At 40.0% G+C, this 25030-nt stretch overlaps 1 protein-coding gene across 2 annotated transcripts in view; it reads left to right on the forward strand.

Annotated features, from left to right (window-relative positions):
• PHKA2 (phosphorylase kinase regulatory subunit alpha 2) overlaps nucleotides 1–25030 on the forward strand; it is a 361986-nt gene that overhangs the window by 201378 nt on the left and 135578 nt on the right. For both annotated transcript variants that reach the window (XM_058186862.1, XM_058186861.1), the window contains 5 exons: nucleotides 1529–1630; nucleotides 1758–1876; nucleotides 7248–7301; nucleotides 20904–21077; nucleotides 23291–23344. In XM_058186862.1, coding sequence (XP_058042845.1) covers nucleotides 1529–1630; nucleotides 1758–1876; nucleotides 7248–7301; nucleotides 20904–21077; nucleotides 23291–23344 — 503 coding nt within the window. The remainder of the gene's footprint in view (nucleotides 1–1528; nucleotides 1631–1757; nucleotides 1877–7247; nucleotides 7302–20903; nucleotides 21078–23290; nucleotides 23345–25030) is intronic.

Here is a 25030-nt window from a genome sequence, read left to right on the forward strand (position 1 = left end):
GCAGCACTGATCTCTAATCATAACAGCACAAGAACAGGCACTTTCTGGACAAAGACCAGAAGAGCTCAGGAGACCAGGCAAGTGGGACAAGGCAAGACATCCCTCGACATGAGTGATATTGAGTTGGCCACACCCACCCAGTCACATGACCACCTAGCCACGCCCACCCAGCTGGTCATTAGGGCAGAGAACCAGTTGTTAAATTATTTGAATCCCACCACTGGGTAAAGGTCATAGTAAGCATATTAAGGGAGTAATACATTCATAGGTATTAGGTACTTTTTTATTTTTGTCAACTAATATTGTTAATTGACAAGATATTTTGGGGATCCCTTGCTACTGCCTGTTCTTGCCTTGTGAGCATGTGATCCAATGGGGAATATACTCAGAATCAATTTCCCTGGTTAATTTTCTCTGTTCCTTCTTCAAAGAATATAATTTCAAGCAAGTTATAAAATCTGACATTTCAATTGCTTGGTTTATATTTGCTTTTATAGTGGTTGTTTTTCTGAGCAAATAAATAAATGACCTATTATAACCTGGAGCACAGATATATAATGGCTAGAATTATAATAAAGGCAGTGGTCTTTGTGTAATTATTACATAGATAAAAACAATTCAGTGATTATATAATAACTGCTATAGAACTTAAGGTCTTCTATCCAAGGAATATGGCTTCTTTTTCAATATTCAGATGAATTTGCAGCTAAATGCATTAATGGATTGTGTTGAAATTCCAAGGAGATAAAACCTCATATCCCCTAGAGAGGAATTACCATGCCCAGGGTTACAAGCTCAATTATTTTTTTTCCCCTCTGCAGAATCTTTGCAACCAGATATTCTCTTCTACAAGCTACAGCTTCTCTAATTCCCAAATAGCAAAGCATAACTAGAAATAATTTGTAATCCATACACAAGAGAGAACCAATTTGAGGAAAAGCTATTCTATATGTCATGTCTATGTTTCATAGTTTTACAATGAAAAAAGAAAAAGAAAAATCCATTGGTTGGCTACTTGTCCCTATATTTCACAGCTTCTCATGGTTGATAAAGACTACAACAGTTTGTGTAACAAAACAGTCAAGTTAAATAGTTTTCATTAGGACATATGTGGATGTTATCATGTGCCCCAAATTCCATTTTCAGAAGCAGTCCAAGAAAAACTTCAGTACAGGAAATGTTTTTGTTATATAGCTAAATGAAAGGATGAGCTCTAAGTTTTAAAAGGGAAATACTCTTGAGATACGGGTTTGAGTCAAGAGAGGGGGGAGATTAGTACTTTGCCTCATGGCTATAACATGATATTTTTTGATGATGAAATTATAGACAGGATAACAGTGAAAAAAATTGTTAAAATTATCTTCCTGAAAACAATTGCACTAGCTGTTTATTTTTACATGATAAAGGACTGACAGCAATTTTCATCATACCTTTACTAAGCTGAGCAATAATAACTTTATCCCTGCAAAATGAATGAACAGTTTACTTGCCCTTGAATTTTAGGGTCTTATTTTTTTTCCCCCTACAGGTGAAGAAGCCTCTGAAAGTTTAATGAATCTGAGTCCCTTTGATATGAAAAATCTCCTTCATCATATTCTCAGTGGAAAAGAATTTGGAGTCGAAAGGAGCAGTAATATATGCACATATGCACACGCACGCGCATGCACACACACATAGCATTCTTGTTTTCTTATTTTAAAAAATGCTGTTGTTTATTTAACAGTTTTTTGGTACCTTTCTTTCTTCTCCATCCTTAGTGCGTCCTCTTGATTCTTCTACATCCAGCCCTGCTATATCTATCCATGAAGTTGGTCACACTGGAGCAACAAAGACAGAAAGAAGTGGCATTACGAGACTGAAGAGTGAGATGAAACAGGTGACATATTTCCTGTTTTCTTAGCTTTAAGCAATAGCAATAGTGCTTACTTATATACAACTTCACAGCCCTCTCTAAGTGGTTTACAGAGTCAGCATATTGGCCCAATAATCTGGATGCTCATTTTAGCCATCTTGAAAAACTAGAAGGCTGAGTCAACCTTGAGCCAGTCGGGATTGAAACTTCAAGGCTTTGGGCAGCATTAACCTGCAATACTGCATTCTAAACCACTGCACCACCACAGCTCTCTTTAAACACCTTAAGACAGAAAACTATTATTTTATTGTGGTCACAACCCATCAGTAACTTCGACCTGAGCACTGCTTATTTTTTGTGTTTATCTTTCCTGGGCTCCCAGGATTGTATATTAGTTTTGGCATCCACCCCCACTACACCAACGTTGTCATAGGTCTTTATTTTTTATATAAGGTATATATTAATTTATTATTATATCCCATTTTTATAAATAACTGAAGGGCATGAACATAGGGCATGCTCGTTCCTCTTCCTATTTCCCCCACTACAATAACTGTGTGTAGTGAGTTTGTCTGAGAGGGAGTGACTGGCCAAGAGTCACCCAGCCAGCTTTCAACACTTTCCTAACCACTAGATCAAATTTATTTACCCAAAGACTTGTGAAATGAGTGTGAAAAATTGAAATAGTGACAATGATGCTATAAGAATGCCACCGTTGATCACAGTCTCTTGAAACTGATGGGCTTTCTGGACCAATGCTTACTATTGCATGACCAACTGAAAAAGGGAAATTTATCATTTACTATTATTTTACAAATACTTTGTAAAAGAAGAGTGCTTGTGATATATCTCTGAAATGATAGTAGTAACTTGCAGGTGGCACCCATTGTACTGCCCATATTCATAATTCTAGACTATTTAATATTGATAACATTATTAATATAACTATTGACTATGTTTTCCCCCTTTTTCTAGACATAAGAGACTAAGTAGTAATCAACAGGTGAAATGAACCATCATCTATCTATGCACAGGAAGCTGTTAAATCTGCATGCTTTTCTATGGTATCTCTCAGCTACATTTGTAAATGCATGCAATAAAATATCAAAACAAATTTTTTTAATAAAATTACTAATACATTTTTATGAGGCACATGTGTAATATGAAGGTTTTATATGCTTACTCTGCTTATATGGGCTCCATGCTGTTTTCAGAGTCACTAATTCAATTTTCTTGAATCTACACTTTCCCCCACAAAAATAAAATATCTCCTGATAATAAGCCCAGTCAGGCTTTTGAGATCATGGCAAAAAGGCCAAGTGCTTAGTTCAGGATTCAAAAAACTATAGTGGTCTTATTTTGGGGGAAACACAGTATAATATTTTTGTAATTTGCTGCTGTAGCATAGCAGCACCATCATGCTATAGTAGCAATTTTCTCAGTGCCATTTCACTACATTTACACATTTAAACATGTAAAGAAGACTAGAAAGACGTGTATGATTTAGGGCCAATTAACAAGCCAGGATTATCAAGAATTGTTGTCTTTTGACTCTCTGAAAAGTAAAGATTCAGCCATCTGGAACTCTTGGAGGCTGTGTTTGCTGCGTATTTTTTACTACTTCTTTCCTGACTAATTGTGATTTTTAGAATTGATTAGGAAGCAGTCCTATCTAGAATTATTATTCCTATAACACTATTAGTACAGGAGTGGGTTCTATTTTTTTTTACTACCGGTTCTGTGGGTGTGGCTTATTTTGTGGGCGTGGCTTGATGGTTATGTAACACTCAGCTTGGCAGTAATGTGACTGGGTGAGAGTGGCTTGGCAGTCATGTGACTGGGTGGGCATAGCCAATAACAATAAATAATAAAAATAATAAACAAAGTATACAAAACAATAAGAGGTACCAAAAACCAACTTTCACACTTTACATACACACAGCACAGCACAACTGACACACACAATGTAAAAGCAGCTGCACTTCACCCAAAATGGACCCTGCAACAAGCAGGAACCTCACACAGCCACAAAAAGCTCAAAAACCAACTTTCACATTTTACACACACACAACTCAACACAATGCAACTGACTCACACACAATGTAAAAGCAGCTGCACTTCACCTAAAATGGCCCCTGCAACAAGCAAGAACCTCACACAGCCACAAAAAGCTCAAAAACCAACTTTCACACTTTACACACACACAACACAACACAACTGACTCACACACACACACACACACACACACACACACAAAATGCCACATACAGCTTTCTGAGATTTGGTGTGTTTGTGCAGTTAGAGTGAAACACTACAGAAACACACCAAATCTCAGAAAGTTGCACAAATATTTTATTTTATTTTATTATTTTATTTAATTTTATTTATATTTTTTAGATCAGGAGTCTCCAACCTTAGTAACTTTAAGGTTTGTGGACTTCAACTCCCAGAGTTCCTCAGCCAGGAAAGTTGGCTGAGGAACTCTGGGAGTTTTAAGTCCACAAGTCTTAAAGTTACTAAGGTTGGAGATCCCTGTTTTAGATAAAACAGCTAAATTTAAAACTTCCTTAACTTTAAATTGCTGTCTAAAAAAACCACTCCTTGAAAAAAAACCACCCCAATTAACTATTTTTTAAAGCTCCCCCCATTTACTTACCAATTGAAGGCAGGCAGATTGAGTTGCTCACTGAGGAAATGGATTGCAGGCAGGCAGATTCAGTTGCTAGCTGATGCAACTGATTGCAGCACAGCAAGCCTGAAAGGAGCAGTAATTAGGTAAGTGGGGGAGGGGGCGATTGGGTGGGCATGGGCGGGGGCTGTTGTAAAAGGTTGTTAAAAAGGTGATTTTAAAAGCCTGTGATGATCAGGAAACTTATCTGGGATTGCCAGAGGAAAAAAAGATTTTAAAAGGCTCCTCTGACAATCCCAGTTGAAGTTGCTTCATCGCAGCCCAGAACCTTTTAAAAGGATAGTTTTAACAACCTCTTTGGCTGAAGAGCTTGTAGAAAACATGTTTTTAAAGGTTCTGGTGATCAGGCAACTCATCTGGGATTGCCAGAGAAGCCTTTTAAAACCTTTTGTTTTTACAACCTCTTCGGCCAAGGGAACTGGTTCGGGGCATGGCCAGCTGGCCATCGTTACCGGTTCTGCGAACATGGCCAGATTTTTGCCAACGGTTCTCGAGAACCGGTCCGAACCGGTAGCAACCCACCACTGTATTAGTAGATGTTTAAGTAATGCTCTTTTTTTAAAAAAAAATCTCAAAATATATGTGCCCAAGTTATATTCCACTTCTCTGCAATGTGTGTATATTAACTGTGAATAATTTTCCATTACAAGTCTTCCATTACAGGTATTATTGCATTACAGTATAAACTGATTAGAGGGATGGGGTGGTTGTGAAAGAATGAATTTTTGAAAGTCAGGACATTTAACAAGTACTACAGATCCAAGTTTGGAATTTTGAAGTTTTGCTTAGCTTTATCTTCATTTTAAAAGAACGTTTACATGTCTACTTCCCAGAGCTGTTGGGAGTCAAGTGATATATAAATTTTAATAAGAAGAAGAAACTGACTTAGGAAAGGATGGTGAAAACTTACATAGTGAATATATCTTTTGCTATAAATTTCCGCAAACTTTAGTCTTTAAAGAATAAATACTGTAGAGTGCTTCTTTCATCCTTTACCATGGGATGCTCCAAAATCACAAAACTGGATTTTTGGGGATGGAACTCATGCTTACCTATTCATAGCCCTTCCAAGGCCAAACCAGACCATATGAGGCAAGTGCTGCCTTTGCCAAAATGATACAGAAAAGATGCAACACTTGCATTGTGATTCTGCTTTCATCTGTTTGACCCTCCCATTTCACACATGCAGATACCATTCCTTGTGGCAAATTGGTGGTTTTTTATATTTGTGTCCTGGCCTTTTTCCAAAAATTAGAAATAGTATTTTAGATTTGCAGTCAACTTGTAGGGTAGTTCGATAAAGCTTAATAACTTCCCAGTACTACTGTTCGGTTTCATAGACTTTCTCAAATCCCACTCCAGGAATGTAGTCTTTCTATTCTGCATTTAGCAATAAGTAGCTCAGCAAGGAGCACATGCAAAACTAGAGTTAAAATATGGGGAAGATGAATTCCTCTGTGTGGTTCTGTGAATTCAAAAACTATGAAAAAGATGCACCAAATTGGTATTTGCAGAGAAAAAAGAGAAAGCAGCTTCTCAGAAATGATTTACTTTTTTATACCATTGCACTCCTAGAAGATTCATAGGATTTATGACATGGATAAAATACATGCATATATGAATAATTTTATTTAATCCTTGCATTTTTAGCAAAGTGATCTATTAGCTTCAATTTTTGCAATAACCTGTCTTTGACATTGCATTTGGATGCATCTTCATGGTATATGGTATAGGCCAAGATTTTGAGTGAAGTTAGGAATTATTATGTATTAGTTTAAGAAAGAAGGGAATTGATAGTGTGATGGTGTGAAATGGAATATGTTTTATGTTATATTTTAGATTATGTTTGTTAGTTACAATACCCTGTATTCTGTTCTGGGAAGTCTCGGGGAAGGAGGCGGGGAAGGGGAAGACTATAAATTGATTGGTTGCCATTGTACAGGAATAATGGTAGAATTAAATAAGTTGGAATGGTGTAATGTCGGGACTGCTCGGCAAACACTCCCGAAGGGAAAGGGTAAGGAAAGAGGAGTAAAGAAGGAAGAAAGTAGGTAGGTAGGTGGGTAGGGAGGAAAGAAGGGAGGGAGAAGAAAGGATAGGAGGAGGAGAAGAAGGAGAAGATAGAGGTTAGAAAGGATGGTAGTGAGAAGTGGGAAGAGGAGGGAAGTAGGAAAGCGAGGAGAAGGTGGTGGGGGAAGTTTAAGAAGGATGAGAAGGGAAGAAAGGATTAAAGGGGGGAGTGGCAGTCGAGCAGCCCTGACTGAGTATAATTTGAGTATAGGACTGATTGTTGGATAAGTGATTGTATTGTACACTGGTCAAATTGTGGGAATTATTATGGAAAAATAAAAAAATTTTGCAAAAAAAAAAAAAAGATTTTTATCTTTATTGCAAATTTGCTTCAGATTTTAAAGCTTGTGGATTTCATTTATTATTTGGTACATCAATATTCTCAGTAACAGTATTAGACACAAAATCCAGAAGTGTCAAACAGAACAGAATATATTTTCATTCAGGCACAATGAAAATACTCAGTTTTCTCTAATACTACTGAAAGTACAGTAATGTAACCATCTAGCAGACATTAGCAAAGGGAAAAATGAGTGTTTTGAGTTTTACCCTTTTTTAATGCATACTTATTTTATCCATGTTTTGTTGATTTTACCTACTGACTATTTTAATATATTTTGTATTTCTGTTTTATAGTTCTTCTATGGGGGCCATTCCACATCCAGCAGCATGCACTCATCCAGGTCCATGGTAATTCATCATTCAGAAACTTAAAATCTTCTCTTTTCCTTTACTGTGGATAGGCACATAGCTAAGATCAACTGGCCTTAATTTCTCATGTATTAAAGCTATTGTAATGTTTTTCCTTTACAGTAAAAAAACATAACAAATTATTAATTAAAAATTAAACTTTTATGATGTATCATATATATGTAATTGGAATTATATGTTCAAAACATAGGGCATGTATATATTTTCCACAAACAAAAACTAGAAAAGGGACAAAATTGTATAAAGTAACAGTTTAAACTCCTTATTAATCTGCAAGTTTTCTTTAATTAATAATATTGGTTGTAATGCTATCAGAGATATTAATCCCAGAATATATAATCTAGATTTATTTTATTAAAATGATTGTGAACTCATAATTTACCACATGAACTATGCTTATAAAATTAAACACTAGAAAATTAGTTTCCATTAATTAATTTTTTAAAAAAAATTCAAATGAAATAAATTGACATAATCTCTGTCCACTTACAAAGTTGCAATTATTTAAATACTAAAATCAAACAATTAGAAATTATTATAATACTGAACGCCATGAGCACAAGGGAGGTCAGATTTTAGACTCAGAGGTCTAAAATCAAAATATGCATATAATCCATCTCTTTTAAAATATGATTTAATACAACTATCATTACATTTCATAATACCAAATTGCATAATGGTAAATCCAGGGTGAATGGTCAGTCTGGGTCAATCTGAAATTCTCCTGATATGGAAGAAGACACTTCATTTTTCTTTCCCAATTCCTTCCTTTCCATCAGAAAATATGTTTTATTGGAACAGGCTTTTACATTGATTTCCAATGATTTATTAGTAGAAGAATTTTAGCATTATAGGTACAAACAAAAAAATAGGGCTACAATTGCTTCAGTGCTGGCACTTCCCCTGAACCATAAGGTGACTCAGTGTCAGATTGGGCCCAGCTATTCCCTAGAAAAGAACAACCTTTGACTCCATAGGTTTTAGCGAAAAGGTACTTTTATTAGAGATGCTGAGTGCAGTGTGGATAAGACAAACTCTGAGGAAAAACAGTGCGAAAATCCTACATTGAAAGCAATCCCCAGTGTCCAAAACCCTCCCCCTTGGGAGAGCAGTCCAATCAGGTCTCATTCCGATGTTTTGGGAATCCGGTGCCTCAGATGCCAGTGTAAACTCCTTTCTCAGGACTGGCATCATTGAAACTCAGCAGATGGCTTGGTTTGGCACCTCTGGTTGCTATTAGTGTCTTTACTCCCCAATTTCCCACTGCATTCTTTGACACCTCCAACACACTTCCCCTCCCTTCCCCCCTAGTTAGGGCAATTATACTAGCAAGCTTCGAAGAAAGCGAAGATGAGCAGCTAACATTTGCCCCCTCCTTTTGCAAAGGCATTAGCCCGAACATTTTAGGTTTTTTGGGATATTTCTTGTGAAAAGCACAAAGGAGTTTGTCAGCTTGAATATAGTGTCTGTCAACCCATTTGACTGGGAAGCAGGAAAATATTTCCATGCAATCTGTTATGTCCTCAGGGATACGACGCGAGGAGAACATGCCTGTTGCTAGCCGCCGCTGATTGGTTAAAGCGCGGCTAGTTTAAAGAGCGGGAGAAAGGTTTCCTTTCTTGACAGCTAGCTATTTAAGCAGCTGTCAAGCGAAGGGGTTGTTGGTTCCTGTCGGATTGCCTCCGTTAGTTAGGTTGTTGAACGTTGTTATAAATAAACAATTGTTAAGACCAAGCCTCAGACCCTCTTGATTGTTCACAGCATAGAACACAATCAAGTATTGGACCCTGGCCTTGTGTTTTTGAGAGTCCAAAATTTCTTTCACCTCAAATTGTTCTTCTATGAAAAAGGAAGGGGTGATGTGGGAGGAGGGGGCTGAAGGGAGGGAGTTACTTCTGGTTTCAGCAGGCTACAATGAAATATGGGGTGAATTCTTTTCAGATGTTTGGCCAATTACAATTTTATCATGACTGAGTTGATGATTTTGTTAATTTGGAATGGACCAATGTACTTAAGGCACAGTTTTTTGGATTTTTGGGTACACTGTATGTACCTTGTGTACTTTGTGTACTCTGTCTCCAACTTCAAAATTCCTTTCGTTCAGGGTGTTTTTCCACTTTCCTTTGGTTTGCTGTTTGTAGGGTTCTCATGCTTTCTCAAGGGCTTTGTGTGCTACTGGCCACCTATTTTATAGTAGTTGTATCTATTCTTGTAATGACGGGTTCTGGGATTTGTGCAAAGGTAGTTCTGGGATTGCTACAAAGTCCTGACCTGAAACTACCTTGAAGTGGGTAAATCCAGTGCTGCTATACACTGAATTATTTATTATATGCCACTTCTGCAAACAATAAAAGATTAGTCCAATTATCTTGTTGATAATTAATATAACATCTGAGGTACAGTTCCAGTACTGAGTTGGACTGTTCGCACCCCCTATTCATTTGCGGTGGTGGGAAGAGCTTAAGCCTTAGCCAGTCTCCATGAATTTCAAAAATTGATGCAAAAAGCGTGAGGTGAATTGTATCTCTCTGTCCAAGATAATTTGATCAGGAACCCCGTGAAGTTTGTAAATACGCTGCACAAATAGCTTAGCCAAAATAAGGGATTATGGGATCTTTGAGCAAGGGATAAAGTAGACTTGTTTTCAGAACAAATCAGTAACCACCGAAATTATGAAGTTCCCAGCTTCATAATAGTGGAATTCTCAGCAGTTCTACTGTAAAGTCCATAGAGATCTCTTTCCAAGGGAAATGGGGATTTGCTACTAGTTGCAGTAGTCCCATGAGTTTCCCTGGTTGTCTTTTGGCTGACGCACACACTGGGCAACTGGATACGTAGTTTTCTATGTCCTTTTTGAGAGACGGTCACCAGAATTGTCATTTTCCCAGACTGGCCACTTCTATTCTGTGTCTTAATTTTTTGGAGATTTAGACACAGGGCTAAAGTGTTCCTTGGGGTTTTCTTGCAGCAGTTCAGGCCTTGTGTTGGGCAAGTGGGTCTTTGAACCACTTGTGCAAGACCCATAATGAATCGGTCAAAGCTTCGGAACTCTGGCGCATCATCATTATGGTGGGAGACCATCCACTCTGCAGCAGTGCTTTCCAGGGACATGGTCACACACCAGACCCAGGCTGTTTCAGTGACCAAGTCAGCTATGTACTCCTGCATCTAATTTCACACCTGCGCAAGGAAAAACCCCAATTTTTTTGGGTCTCCTGCATATTTCAATCTCAGGGCAGGAAGTGTTATCATCCCTTGTCTCTGGAGGACAGCACCCCCCTTGGGAAGGGGTTACGCTACCTGAGTAGCTGGTGATGGAGCTACCTGCAAGAGGATAGGTCCGGATCAGACTGCCACTCTGCCCATTGCGTCCACCTGCACTGTGGCACCATCTCCCATCAGTCCCGATGGGGGTCAAGACTCTGCTAGCTGGGCAAGTTCTTTGGCCCGCCAGTTCCCAAAGGCATCTTTCAACACCGTTCGGGCTTGTTCCACCAGGTCTTCTTGTTCATCCAGCTCCACTGGGAACTCCTCTTTGCCCCGACCTCCATGATGCTCCTGGCTCCGCAGCTTCCCCAGGTGTATGTCATGCCAAGAGCTTTTTCTTCCACATCTTACTTTACTGAATGAGCAAAGGGGTTTTGGGGCTTCCTCGCCAATGCTCACATTCCCCAGCCATCCGAGTTTCTCTTTGGGGGTAATGCAGTTTGGCGGGGGGTGGGCTCTGTGAGTTCCAGCCTCCTCCGGGCCACTTTCATGGCTTGTCATTTTTTGCTCAGTCCCCTTGGTAGACTGGTCTGCTGACTGCTACAGCAGAGTTTGTCTACTTTCAGACTAGCCCTAACTACTCCCTAAGAAAGAACAACCGTTTACTCCATAGGTTTTAGAGAAAAGGAACTTTTACTAGAGATGCTGAGTGCAGCATGGATGAGACAAGCTCTGAGGAAAAACTGTACAAAAATTGTACATTGAAAGCAATACCCAGTGTCCAAAACCCTTCCCCCTGGGAGAGCAGTCCAATCAGGTCTTGTTCTGATGTTTTGGGAACTTAGTGCCTCAGGCACTGGTGTAAATTCCTTTCTCAAGATGGGCATCCTTGAAGCTCGGCAGATGACTCAGTTTGGCACTTCTGGTTCCTGTTAGTGTCTATACTCCCCAATTTCCTACAGCATTCCTTGACACCTCCAGCACACTTCCTCTCCCTGATGCCCCCTCCTCCCTGATTATGGCAGTTGCTAGCAAACTTCAAAGAAAGTGAAGATGAGTAGTTGACAGCTGAATAGTTTTTTCAATGTACATAGTCTTCAACAAACCTGCTTTGCTCAATTACTACAATCCCAGGACTACCAGTTGTGGTCATTAAGCAGTCGCACAAGATGTTGAGCAGAGTTCAGGGGTGCCTCATGGGGTGGGAGAGGCCCTGGGAGGCCCAATGCAGGCTATAGGTCCACCAACATATGGAAACCTGCCACAGCCCTGGACCTGGACCCTATCCCACCATGCCTGGGGAACAGATCCCTGGGTAGCTAAAATCCTTGGACAGGCAGCTCTTTGAGCTAGTTCCCAGACACAAGAGGGAATCTTTTCAGCAGGTGGCAGCAACTTGTCACATTCTCCACTGGTTTCCCCATTGACTTTCTGGGGAAGACAGCAGAGAAGATTGCAAATGGCAATCCTGTGATCATAGGGCACTTGGCAATCAGTTGTAAGTATGAACAGATTGCCTAGCACCTAGAGCACTATTATGTGAGTGGTGAGAGGATTAGTGTGATGTTTTCACATTGGTTGGAACCATGGGTGAAATGTAAAATTTGTTACTACCAGTTCTGTGGGCGTGGCTTTGTGGTGGTGGTGGTAATGTGACTGGGTGGGCGTGGCCAACCTTTTTTTTTACTTTTAAAAGCATTGTTTCTACAACCTCTTCAGCTGAAGAGCTTGAAGAAAAAATGCTTTGAAGGGGTTCTGACGATCCCAGCTGAGTTGCCTGATCGCCAGAACCCTTTAAAAGCTTTCTTTTTACAGCCTCTTCGGACGAAGAGCTTGTAGAAAAAATGCTTTGAAAGGGTTCTGACATTCCCAGCTGAGCTACGCAATCATCAGACGCTTTTTTTTTTTACTTTTAAAAGCATTTTTTCAGGTGAAGAAAAAATGCTTTTAAAAGTAAAAAAACCCTCTGATGATCACACGGCTCAGCTGGGCAAGGCGGGGGGGAACGGCGAAGGGAGGCAGGGATTTTTGCTACCAATTCTCTGAACCACCCGCTGTCATTGCTACTGGATCGGATGATCTGGTCTGAACCAGGAGCATTTCACCCCAGGTTGGAACTACTTTACAAGTTGTAAAGCACTCTTTCTGATGTGCTATTATTTCCAAACACTGTTAAGCAAATGGTTGTACATCAAGGACTATTTGTATCTGACAGCATATGTCATTCAAATGACTTTAATGAGTTGGAGCTGGATTTGTTTCCTTTTCCTCTGATCTAGCTTTAAATAGAATTAACATAGATCAGTAATTCAGTTCTCAAAGCATAACGCTTTACATAATAATAAATCAGCACAGCATGAGGTCTTTCATAGGATGTCTTTATATTTCTGAGGAAGTGCACAGAGATGAGATAGTTGCAACATGACATCTTCAGATTATTCATTGGTCCATCTAGTCCAGTGTAATGCATTGATTGGCAGCATTTCTCCACGTTCCAAGGCAAGAGTTTTCAAATGTTACTAGAGTTGTCAGATAATACAGTATTTGCTGTCATAATCCTTTTAATTCCTCCTAAATGATATGGTTAACATACATGTTCTGACATTTTGTATATTGTAGTAAACCTATCAAGAAATTGTCTTTATGGTTAGCAATTTAACACTTGATGGTATGGTCCATACCCAGGTACTATGATAACAGTCACAGTATGGGATAGTATAAAATTGGTCATGAGACTTTAAGGATTTTACTGTATCTAGAATAGTGTTTCATCAATTGAAATTATTCTTTTGTACCTGTTTCATTTGCATTCTAAATGTTTAACAAATTATCATCATATATTACAGAACAAAGAACTGAAACTGATCAACCTATCTTAATCCTAATTTTATTCTAATCTTCTCCAACACAGTGCCATCAAGATGTATTGGATTACCTCTCCCATCGTCCCCTATCACAGCACAGCCAATGGCTATGCTCTCTGCTAATAATAAAGATTGCAATCCAAAACATTTGGAGGGGACTGAAGTGAAGAATTTTTAAGTAAAGCAAACTACTCTTTTATCACCCCCAAGAAGAGATTTAATGCTAGTTTATAAACAGTTTGAATTATAAACTATAAACAGATAGCTTTCAAAAATGCTTCTTTTGTTTCTTCCTGAAGCATGGATGGCATCTTAAAGAAAATCTAGAAAAATATGCTGTGTCAAATGGGGCGGCACTAAAAGGTCCTTAGCTGAGATTTGAAATATAATGCATGTTCTAATAATGGAAACCAAAGTTCTTTTTTCTTTCTGCCATTACAAATTCTGCAAAACATTTTGAAAAATATTATTGATTTATATTGTTGCTGTTCCTCAGTGAGCTGGCTGGGGAATTCCGGAAGTTGAAGTTCACACTTCTTAAAACTGCTGAGGCTGGGAGACACAAATGAGACAAAATATTAAAAAGTTATGATATTCATGTACCATATTTCCAGTGGTGGGATTCAAATAATTTAACAACCGGTTCTCTGCCCTAATGATTTCTTCCAACAACCAGTTCACCAAACTGCTCAGAAAGTTAACAACTGGTTCTCCTGAAGTGGTGCGAACTGGCTGAATCCCACCACTGCATATTTCCCTAAAAACAAGACCCTGTCTTATATATTTTTTTGCAACCAAAAAAGGCACCAGGCCTTATTTTTGGGAGGGATGTCATCCACTGACTCACCTCACTTCCACATGTCACCCACAGCCTCTTTTTCACTATCAGAGCTTCAGGAACTTCTTTGTCCAGCAAGGCTTTCTTGAAGGCCTCTGTAGCTGATAACAGAACTTTGGATTGATCTGGAACTCTGTTATCAGCTACAGAGGCCTTCAGGAAAGCCTTGCCAGCTGCAGCAAAATAAATGGGCTGAGGTGTGGAAGGCCTGGCTGCAACTATTCAAAGGTAAGTAGTAGGGCAGCTCCACCCCCCATCCCCACCCTAGCTTAATTTTTTTCCTGTGCACCCTGGAGTGGGTGGGGTCTTCATTAGGGCTTATTTGGGGGATGGGTCTTATACTGAGTGCATGTGTAAAAATCAAGCTAGGACTTACTTTCTGAGTAGGTCATATTTTAGGGGTAAAATATGGTAAAATATGCTTACCAAGCACATCTAAATTATATTAAAATAACCAAAATATCTTTAGAATCCTCAAGCATATCAAACTTTTGAGCATCTCTAATATTTGGAAATTGAAAGTTGAAAAATTTGACACGTCCTACATTAAGCAAAGCTAACTGGCATCCTTAGAAATTGTAGTTTAAGTGTCTATAGAGGGCCAGAGTTCTGCATGAAATGCCTGAAGACATTTAGCTTAGCATGCATATAAAAATATAAATTTATAATCAATGTTTTAACTAAGTGAATGAATGTAATATTTTGTAAATAATATGATGGTATATGTTTATCATGATATAATTGTCTCATTATTGGAAGCTTATCAAAACTTAACTCAGGCAAGGCTACTGAAGTCTAAATTACTTCACAGGAGAAAATCTCCCCTGATTCAGTAAAAGGTTAGACAAAAAGGGAGATTATAGAAACTAATAAATGTTTTATTTCAATTTTGCATCCAGTATGAGCCTAGCAGAGCCCTGGGCATTTTACGGCCCTTGGGGCACATCCAGCCCTTTAACTATTCCTGTCCAGTGTGAGGTCAATTGGAAATCAGAAATCAAACATAAATAAGCATGCTGCAGGGGGTGAGAGAAGAAGCCAAGTCAGGTCCAACTCTGTGCAGTCACTGTGCACTCCTTCAGTCAGCTGGCAGTCTCAGGAGGGTGAGGAGAGAAAGTGCTTTTCCACGCCTGCAAAGTGCTCCTCTCTTTCCTGGAGCAGCCTGTGGAGGCAGCAGTGTTCATTAATTGATGGGACCCAGGCTCGGCCACCCACAACCACCTTGGTTGAAGTGTGGCCTTGGACAAGTGGGGGGAACCACAATTAGAACATATTGGTTTATTTATTTATTTTATTATTTATTTATTTATTTATTTATTTATTAGATTTCTAGACCGCCCTTCTCCCGAAGGACTCAGGGCGGTGTACAGCCTTATTAAAACACATAGGTACACAATAAATTTAAAATACATTTAAAATGAAATATTTAACCGGCCAATTTAAAATTAAAAACGGGCAAACGACCGATATAAAACCCTAAACTATAAAATCCTAAATAGATTAATACAATTTAAAATCAATTAAAACTAAGTTAAACTAAAATATCAAAATTAAAATAATATTTAGGCTAGTCCCGCCCGATTGAATAGTAGAGTCTTCAGTTCCCGCTTGAAGGTACGGAGATCAGGAAGTTGGCGTAACCCAGGAGGTAACTCATTCCATAGGGTCGGTGCTGCCACAGAGAAGGCTCTCCCCCTGGGGGTCACCAGCCGGCACTGTTTGGCTGATGGCACCCGGAGCAGGCCCGCTCTGTGGGAGCGCACAGGTTGTTGGGAGGCTATCAGTGGCAGAAGGCGGTCTCGTAAATAGCCCGGTCCTAAGCCATGGAGCGCTTTAAAGGTGAGCACTAACACCTTGAATTGCACCTGGAAGGCTACTGGCAGCCAGTGCAGGCCGCGCAGGATAGGTGTTATATGGGAGCAACATGATGCTCCCACAATTACCCGCGCAGCCGCATTCTGGACTAGCTGGAGCCTCCCGGTGCTCTTCAAGGGGAGCCCCATGTAGAGAGCATTGCAATAGTCCAGGTGAGAGGTAACGAGGGTGTGAGTGAACGTGCGTAAGGAGTCCCGGTCAAGAAAGGGGCGCAACTGGCGCATCAAGCGAACCTGATAAAATGCTCCCCTGGCGACGGCCGTCAAATGTTCTTCTAAAGACAGCCGATCGTCCAGGAGAACGCTCAAGTTGCGCATCCTTCCCCTGGGGGCCAGAACTTCATCCCCCACAGTCAGCGAAGGCGTAAGCTGACTGTACCGGGATGCCGGAACCCACAGCCACTCTATCTTGGTAGGGTTGAGTTGGAGCCTATTCCTCCCCGCACGGCCTCAAGACACCGGTCCATCACCTCGACAGCTTCGTTGGGGTGGTTCAGGGTGGAAATATACAGCTGATCATCAGCGTACAGATGATAATCCACCCCGAAACCACGGATAACCTCACCCAGCGGCTTCATATAGATGTTGAACAGGAGAGGCGAGAGAACCGACCCCTGAGGCACCCCACAAGTGAGGGACCTAGAGGTCGATCTCTGCCCCCCTGCCAACACCGTCTGCGAACGGTCAGAGAGATAGGACGAGAACCACCGATAAACGGTGCCTCCCACTCCCAATCCCTCCAACCGCCGCAGAAGGATACCATGGTCGATGGTATCAAAAGCCGCTGAGAGATCTAACAGGACCAGGACAGAGGAACATCCCCTGTCCTGAGCCCCTCCAGAGGTCATCCACCAACATGACCAAAGCTGTCTCGGTGCTGTAACCGGGTCTGAAGCCGGACTGGAACGGGTCTAGAAAGACAGTTTCATCCAGGTATTGGGGAAGCTGATACACCACCACACTCTCAACAACCTTCGCCAAAAAGCGAAGGTTGGAGACTGGACGATAGTTCGCCAGCTGGGTCCAAGGAAGGCTTCTTGAGGAGGGGCCTCACCACCGCCTCTTTCAGGGCGGCGGGAAAGGCGCCCTCCAACAAGGAGGCGTTGATAATTCCCAGGAGCCAGCCTTGTGTCACCTCCCGTGTGGCCAGTACCAACCAGGAGGGGCACGGGTCCAATAAACGTGGTGGGATTCAGCCTAGCCAACAACCTGTCCATGTCGTCAGGAGTCATAGGATCGAACTCAGCCCAGGTAATATCCACAAGACTTGTCCCCGTCCCCTCGCCCAGATCTATCCAATCAGTGTCCAGCCCGTCCCGAATCCGAGCGATTTTATCGGACAGATACTGTACAAAGTCCTCAGCACACCCCTGCAAGGGGTCCTCCCGAGCCTCCTGCGACAGCAGGGAGCGGGTCACCCTAAACAGGGTGGCTGGGCGGTTATCTGCCGATGCGATAAGAGCAGAGAAATAGGTATATTTCGCCGCTTTTATCGCCACTAGATAGGTCTGAATACAAGACCTAACTAGTGTTCGGTCGGATTCGGTGCGGCTGGACCTCCAGGCACTCTCTAGTCTTTTCTGGCACTTCATCTCCCTCAACTCCTCGTTATGCCAAGGAGCTGGGCGAATTCGGCGCTGGGTCAGAGGCCGCAAAGGCACAACGCGGTCCAAAGCCCCGGCAGCCGCCCCTTCCCAGGCAGCCACCAGTTCTTCGATCGAGTTGTGGGATAATTACCCAGGAAACGGCCCAAGCTCCGTCAGGAACCTCTCCGGGTCCATCAGGCGCCTGGGACGGAACCATCGAACCGGCTCCGGCTCCCTGCGGCGGGGTGCAGCGGTTCGAAAGTCTAGCTGAAGGAGTAAATGATCTGACCATGACAAGGGCTTAACAATTAATTCCCCTAAATCCAGATCATTTAGCCACTGTCCCAAGACAAAAATCAGGTCCAGAGTGTTACCCCCAGTGTGGGTGGGACCATTAACTACCTGGGTCAGGTCCAAGGCCGCCATGGAAGCCATGAACTCCCGAGCTGCCGTCGACAATTCGCCCACCGACGGCAAGTTGAAATCCCCCATAACCATAAGTCTGGGGGTCTCAACCGCCATCCCGGCTATCATCTCCGACAACTCGGGCAGGGCTGCTGCCACGCAGCAAGGAGCCAGGTACGTAACCAGCAAGCCCACTTGTACCCCATGGCCCCACTTTACCAAAAGGGTTTCACAACCGGCTATCTGCGGGACAGTGACCTCCCTCGGTTCTAGACCCTCGTGAATAACAACCGCTACCCCCCCACCCCTACCCTGAGCCCTCGGTTGATGGAATGCCTGGAAACCTGGTGGGCACATCTCGATAAGGGGAACTCCCCCCCTTATCCTTGTCCTTCCACAACAGTCCCAGTTCCTCTTGTGACTCCTTGGGGAAATCAATTTCCTATCCCTGACCTAACAATTAAGGTGTTGGACTTAAAGAGATCATGGATCTTTTCTTAGGCACAGAAACTGACTAGGTGACTTTTTGCCCAACCTACCTCACATTGCTGTGGAGAAAACAGTTGAAGGGAGCATTATGTATGTTGTCTTGAGTTGAACAAAGTAAAAGCAGGATATAAATGCAAAAAATAAAGAAATAAGCCTCAGCCTTTTATTATCCTTGGTGAGGCAGACAGTTTATCCTGCTCATACAAAGCAATAAATGGCTGAATAGCACAATAATCCAAAAAATGGTTTATGGAAAAAAGCATTTAAATAATTAGCTGATTCTCCATTTTTGTGCTGGCTGTCCATTTTGATAAATGTATAGTATTAAATAGGGTAACAGATGGACTTTTGGTGTTAAACCTACTCTCTAATAAACAATTTGGTTTCAGAAAAAAAATTATCATGTAATTTACAACTTCTCCACTGTAAAAACATATGGACTACAAATCATGATCAAGACAAAACAATAGATGCAATCTACATAGACTTCTGCAAAGCTTTTGACTCAGTAGTACATGATAAACTTCTCCTAAAACTAAAATCCTATGGCATTTCAGGACCCCTTCACAGTTGGATATCTGCTTTTCTGTCTAACAGACAACAAGTGGTTAAAATTGGTAATGCTCTATCAAATCCTGTTCCTGTCAAGAGTGGCGTTCCTCAAGGTAGCATTTTTGGACCAACACTCTTCATACTATACATAAATGATCTTTGTGACCATATCTCAAGTAATTGTGTTCTCTTTGCTGATGATGTCAAACTATTTAACATCACCGACAATACATCTACCATTCAAAAAGACCTTGATCATCTAACCGCTTGGTCTAAAACTTGGCAACTCCAAATCTCAACCAGCAAATGCTCAGTCTTACATATTGGAAAAAGAACCCAAACACTAAGTACATGGACATTACCTTACAGATGACCCCCACCCTGTCAAAGACCTTGGAGTTTTCATATCAAATGACCTAAGTGCCAAAGCCCACTGCAACTACATAGCAAAAAAGGCTCTAAGAGTTGTAAACCTAATCTTGCGTAGCTTCTTTTCAAAAAACACTACACTACTAACCAGAGCATATAAAACATTTGGTAGGCCAATTCTAGAATACAGCTCGCCTGTCTGGAACCCACACCACATTTCTGACATCAATACAATTGAATGTGTCCAGAAATATTTTACAAGAAGAGTTCTCCATTCCTCTGAAAACAACAAAATACCTTATCGCACCAGACTTGAAATCCTAGGCTTAGAAAACTTAGAACTCCGTCGCCTTCGACAAGACCTAAGTTTAACTCATAGAATCATCTATTGTAATGTCCTTCCTGTTAAAGACTACTTTAGCTTCAATTGCAATAATAATGCAAGAGCAACCAATAGATTCAAACTTAATGTTAACCGCTTTAATCTAAATTGCAGAAAATATGACTTCTGTAACAGAGTTATCAGTGCTTGGAACACATTACTTGACTCTGTGGTCTTCCCATAATCCTAAAAGCTTTAACCAAAAACTTTCTACTATTGACCTCACCCCATTCCTAAGAGAACTATAAGGGGCATGCATAAGAGCACAAACGTGCCTACCGTTCCTGTCCTATTGTTTGCTTGTTTTTTCTTCTTATGTATATATGCTTATACTTCCTTATATTACCTCATATATATGTTTATATACTATATAATCTTTTTATGTGATGCTTATATATATTATTGTGATAAAATAAATAAATAAATGGGGTAATAGATGGACCTTTGAAATACAACAAAATAGATGTTTTGTTCTTAAATGTCATATCCCCATAACTAATTAATTTGAAGTACATGAGCTGTTTAAAACTTTTAAATAAAGCATAGCTTAATTTTGCTAATTTATATATAGTTAATAAAGCTGTGTTAGCTATGAAATGTTTCAGAGGAACTTTTTCCTTACATGAACAAAACATCAGCCATATTGGTTTTCAGGTTTCTGAGTGAGACTGTGGGGTGGGGGGAAGTTATGGTGGTTTTAATGAATGTCCATGCCTTTTCATCTAACCAGCGGTCTCATTAGATAACGATGTAACGATTAGATCTATACTGTGGATTTAGCTCCTCATTTGAAGTTGCTGACAAATTGTGCAGGAAATTCTTGACAGATTTTTAAAAAGAAAGGCACATGAAAAGAAAGATTGCATTAACGAGAAAATAGGCTGGGCATGCACTGAAGACACAAGGACAGGAATGACTTCTACAAGCATGCATTCTTCTTCGGGGCATCAGAGTGGTGTTTCTGAGAAATTGGTGTTTATGTTGCCTTATGGGATTAATTTTGTCTTTTCTACAGAGATGCAGTAGCCCATCTTCTCCTACTAGTACGTCATCCCTAACTGGGTCAGTTGGACACTCTATTAGCTGGGGTGACCAGCAAGGGCAGTGGCTTCGCAGGAGACGGCTTGATGGTGCCATTAATAGAGTCCCTGTGGGTTTCTATCAGAAAGTGTGGAAGATCCTTCAGAAGGTAATTGGAAAAAGGCAGAAGGCTGAACAATGTTGCTTGATAATATTGCCATGTGGGTTTAATGTGCATTGTTATATTTGGAATCTAGCTACTTGGTTTAAAAAACCCTAAAGCAGTCAGTGAAATCTTTAGCTAAACTTACTGAAATATTTTGAAATGTGTTTTTCAAATAGTTATGAATAAAATAAGATCAGTTGACCCTTTATTTTAAAATTCAATTTTCAATTTTCAATATTATATATTTTCTGAAAATGTTTTCAGAATATTTTTCTGCTTTTGGGGTTGTAAAATTTTTTTTTATGGTACATCTTTCTGTGAACTAGATAGAACTCATTCAAGCCAAGCTTTTGTAGGTATATTAAATCACAATTTCAAACACCAGAATTACTTTGATTGTTAGCACTTTTATACATTTTTTAAAAATCTTGATCATTCAAAAAATATAAATTAATGTTAAATGTAAAAAGTTAAGAGTCAGAATTTTTTTTACAATAAATGGAGGAACAGTGACATATGAAATTGTGAAGGGTTGACACAGGCTTTATGTTTTTTCACTATTGTCAGCCTGTTTGCAATAATTTGTTGACAGCAGTAAGCTCCTTAAAATGGCAGATATCTTAATGAGAACTTAGTGAAACAAATGAAATGATATGCATTTATTTGTTTGACATTCAAACTTCTCAGGGTAAAATTGCATATTTAGCAGAATTAACTGAAAATACTGCTTTTTATTCTGGTTACCTTTTCTGTTCTAAAATATTTAGAATCTTGCTAATCTTTTACAAACAATAATTCCACTAAAATAATCATGATTTTATTATTCGTGCAAAAATATCCACTTCTTAATACTTTTAATGCCATAAAATTTGTTTTACAGATGAAGTGTGACAGAGGGGGAGGGAGGGAGAGAGGGAGGGGGAGAGAGAGAGAGAGAGAGAGAGAGAGAGAGATTGGTTTTTTGTTGCAAAACTATGCTTTTCATGGAGTATTCCAGATTCAATTCATTAGTTACATCAGATAGTAGCACTTAGCTAAATTTGATTGACTCTCTTCCCTCCCCAAAAAACTCTCTTCCCTCCTCACTAGCACTTGGATTACAGATCACCAAAAACCCCAAGAGCTGGAGGCTAAGCTAAGAAATCCAAGATTCCAGAAGAATTTATGGCAAATCTCTTTTTTAAAAAAACTGAATTGAGATGCCCATGTAAATTACCTTCTGGTCTGGTATGAAAATGTTTTCTTTAAAAGTTATACTAAATCAGTGTTAAATGCAGCGATGGGATTCAAGTAATTTAACAACCGGTTCTCTGCCCTAATGATTTCTTCCAACAACCTGTTTTCCAAACTGCTCAGAAAGTTAACAACCGGTTCTCCCGAAGTGGTGCGAACTGGCTGAATCCCACCACTGGATGTGTAGCAACTGCAATGTCCATACTCCTCCCCTGTTTCCCTTTAAATGAATCACGCTTGCCACTTTGGGACAAGCTATACCTTTGAAAAAGAGTTTGATTGAAGAAAACATGGAGGGTAAGAAAAAGAAAAAGTGGGAGTCGGGAGAGAAAGCAATAAGTGACCTTTGGATCATAGCAGTGGCGGGTTTTAGCAGGTTCTGACCAGTTCTGGAGAACCAGTAGCGGAAATTTTGACTAGTTCAAAGAACCAGTAGTAAAAATTCTGACTGGCCGCCCCCATCTATTTTCTGCCTCCCAAATCCCAGCTGAAATGGGGATTTTGCAGTATCCTTCCCCTGCCATGCCCACCAAGCCATTTCCACCAAGCCTTGCCATGCCCACCAAGCCACACCCACAGAACCGGTAGTAAAAAAAATTGAAACCCACCACTGGATCATAGGTCATAATTATCTGAGAGAACATTTATCTCCCATTATATCAACCATTTAAGATAGACCAGGTGAGGAAATGAACAGAGCAAGTACTAGAACCAGTGGTGGGATTCGAAGTAATTTAACAACCGGTTCTCTGCCCTAGTGATTTCTTCCAACAACCAGTTTGCCAAACTGCTCAGAAAGTTAACAACCGGTTCTCCAGAAGTGGTGCGAACTGGCTGAATCCCACCACTGGTTAAATGTATTGGTGACATTAACTAATACTAGAAAGAACTTAAACCAACCTTCATCTTAACAAATTCCTGTAATTAATTTACATATTAGCTTGTTTTATTGTTTTTATAGTAAAGCAGTGTTGTTTTTCTAGTGTCACGGACTGTCTATTGATGGGTATGTCCTTCCATCTTCAACCACAAGGGAGGTAAGAGAATGTTTCATTTTATCAGAGACAATGTGGTATAAGGAAGCCTAGTATAGCATGAGGTAAAATGAGATAATATCAAATACTATGTTTTCCCAAAAATAAGACCCTGTCTTATATTTTTTGAACCCTGAAATAAGCACTTGGCCTTATTGACATGCGCTCAAAAGCCCGATTGGGCTTATTATCAGGGGATATCTTGTTTTGGGGGAAACAGTGTAGTATTGGTGCTTGTAATATCAGTGGTTTGCTAATATTGAAAAGTGTGTATCTCTGAATCCTGCTCAGTCCATTATTTACCTATTTTGGATTAGGAGGGCAAGTGAAAAAATAATTGGTTCCAAGCACATTGAATGCTAACAACCGTCTCTTGAAATGTTAGCATGGTAATTTTTTAAGATTAGCACTCAATATACCTAAAGAACCACATCTCTTTTTTGAATTACTGTATTCAGATAGACCTTGATGAGAAACTAGTAAGTTGTGAATAAATAAATTAAAACTTAGAATCCAACCCTAGGCATAATAATTTAAATAGATTTATTCCTACAAGTTGCTATCAGCCGGATCTCCAGGATGGGGTTCAACTTCATTGCATGCTTGCTATCAGCTGCCATAGTAACAGGGAGGTGGGGGCATGACATTTGGGTTGGGGAAGTAAGCTGGTGAGGTGAAGTCCCATGTGAACTGAAAGGGAGGTTTGCAGATGAATGAAATATCTGAAGATGAGCTTTACACAACATCATACTGGACATTGATTAGACTCTCAGCACTGGACCCTGGGGAGAGGGATTTGGGGAAACTTTCAGTCTGTAACTTTTGTGTGTTTTGAATCAGTTCTTGCCTTGCTTTTGCTGCTATCATTTCAAACTCAGTAAAAGTACCTCTTCTCTATCTCAGTGGAATTGGGGGTTTTCTTTCTTGGGTTTTGAATGGAGGCAGTTGCAGCAATTGTTACACATAGTTATGAACCAAATTTCTTTTTCTTAAAGTTGTGTCATAAAACTAAAATGTATTAACATTTTATTTTATTTAGTAAGATATAAAAAGCTTGTAGTGTATTTCACCCATAATATTTTGGCATTTCCTATTTTTACTACTGCTGTGTTTTCTGCTCTTGAAAAAAAATAGGTTTCTTTCTTTTGCCTGCTACTTCCTGAGGAGAAGAAAAAAAAAAGACAGGGAGAAGAATCCATTGCTAGCTGGCTGCTTTGAGCAGCTCAGTTCTTGCCAAGGGTTCTTAATTATGGCTTCATGGCAAATGCTAATTTTAGCAATGAAATTTATTTGTCCAGTTTTTAGCAAGAAAAATGGAAAATTGGTTGTTATCTAGAGCCATAGAAACAGTTTTCACACTAGTAAAATACAAACCATTATAACACCAAGGGTAAGGGGAAAATATAGCAGTTAGGAAGAACCTATGTATAGTGTGAGGATTAAAATACACTATATGTAATGAAAAAATTAATTAAAGAAAAAAAGAAGATCCAGTAGTATTCATTTAGAATCAATTCAGAATTAACAATGCTTAAGCTTATCTCAAAACATTGCTTCCTTTAACCATTTTTAGAAGATAAAGGCTTTTTAAAAAATATACAACAGTCTGTTATCATGAGTCACTTCCTTAGTGTCAGGAAAATAAGTATCCTTCCATTTATATTAAACTAGCTGGACGCCCGTGCTTCG

This window comes from Ahaetulla prasina, chromosome 5 (assembly GCF_028640845.1).
Source record: "Ahaetulla prasina isolate Xishuangbanna chromosome 5, ASM2864084v1, whole genome shotgun sequence".
NCBI lineage: Eukaryota > Metazoa > Chordata > Lepidosauria > Squamata > Colubridae > Ahaetulla > Ahaetulla prasina.